The 1,088-nt window shown below is 25.6% G+C and overlaps 1 protein-coding gene across 1 annotated transcript in view; it reads right to left on the bottom strand.

Annotated features, from left to right (window-relative positions):
* The window catches only part of LOTGIDRAFT_174221 (hypothetical protein), a gene marked incomplete at both ends in the record, with an annotated part of 3,641 nt that extends 3,128 nt beyond the window's left edge, over positions 1-513 (bottom strand). Inside the window, 2 exons of the mRNA XM_009052555.1 lie at positions 96-214; positions 433-513. Coding sequence (XP_009050803.1) covers positions 96-214; positions 433-513 — 200 coding nt within the window. The remainder of the gene's footprint in view (positions 1-95; positions 215-432) is intronic.
* Positions 514-1,088: the final 575 nt, after the last annotated feature.

Genomic DNA, 1,088 nt, shown 5'->3' with positions numbered 1-1,088 from the left:
AAACTTCTTGTGGGTATGTAAAAACAAGCTCTGGATTAGATACCTTTAAATTAAACAAAGCACAGTGCACAAAATATAATTAAATTGAAAATTACCTATTTTGGCCATTGATGCTTTCGTATTGAGGATGAGGTCCACTTCTCCATCTTTCATCAGTATTATTATACCTTGATAAAGCACTTTCTGTGAGAGACTGGGTACTCATACTAACAGGCTACAAAGAAACATTAATTTGGACTATTCAATCTCCTCAGACACCATATACATGTATAAAAAGTGACATTGACAACTACAATTCACAGAGATTCAGAAGTTTACAAAGACTCCATCTTCCAGCCGGTCCTTAGTCAGACCTTTTGGTATTGATCTTTCCCAGATTATATGAACCCATTTATTGCTGGGTTTACTGGACTTTAAAATACAGAAACTTACCTCATGATAAACTGAAGATTGTCCTAAATGTGGTATCCTGAATTCATTTACAGTTAAATTGCCTGAAGAATCCACTATATCCTAAAAACATACAAAAAAAAATGATAAAATCTTTTCTGTATTGTCAGTCTGATTGTGTTATTGAAATATCTTATTGTTAAGTTAGATTGTATTATTGAAATATCCTATTGTTAAGATTAAAATATCTTATTGTTAAGATTAAAATATCTTATTGTTAAGATTAAAATATTTTATTGTTAAGTTAAATTGTGTTATTGAAATATCTTATTGTTGAGTTAAATTGTGTTATTAAGATATCTTATTGTTAAGTTAAATTGTGTTATTGAAATATCTTATTGTTAAGTTAAATTGTATTATTGAAATATCTTATTGATAAGTTAGATTGTATTATTGAAATATCTTATTGTTAAGTAAAATTGTGTTATTGAAATATCTTATTGTTAAGTTAAATTGTATTATTGAAATATCTTATTGTTAAGTTAGATTGTATTATTGAAATATCTTATTGTTAAGTAAAATTGTGTTATTGAAATATCTTATTGTTAAGATTAAAATATCTTATTGTTAAGTTAAATTGTGTTATTGTAATATCTTATTGTTAAGTTAGATTGTGTTATTGAAATATCTTATTGTTA

This window comes from Lottia gigantea (assembly GCF_000327385.1).
Source record: "Lottia gigantea unplaced genomic scaffold LOTGIsca_187, whole genome shotgun sequence".
In the NCBI taxonomy this organism is placed as follows: domain Eukaryota; kingdom Metazoa; phylum Mollusca; class Gastropoda; family Lottiidae; genus Lottia; species Lottia gigantea.
This window is presented reverse-complemented; position numbering and strand designations above follow the sequence as displayed.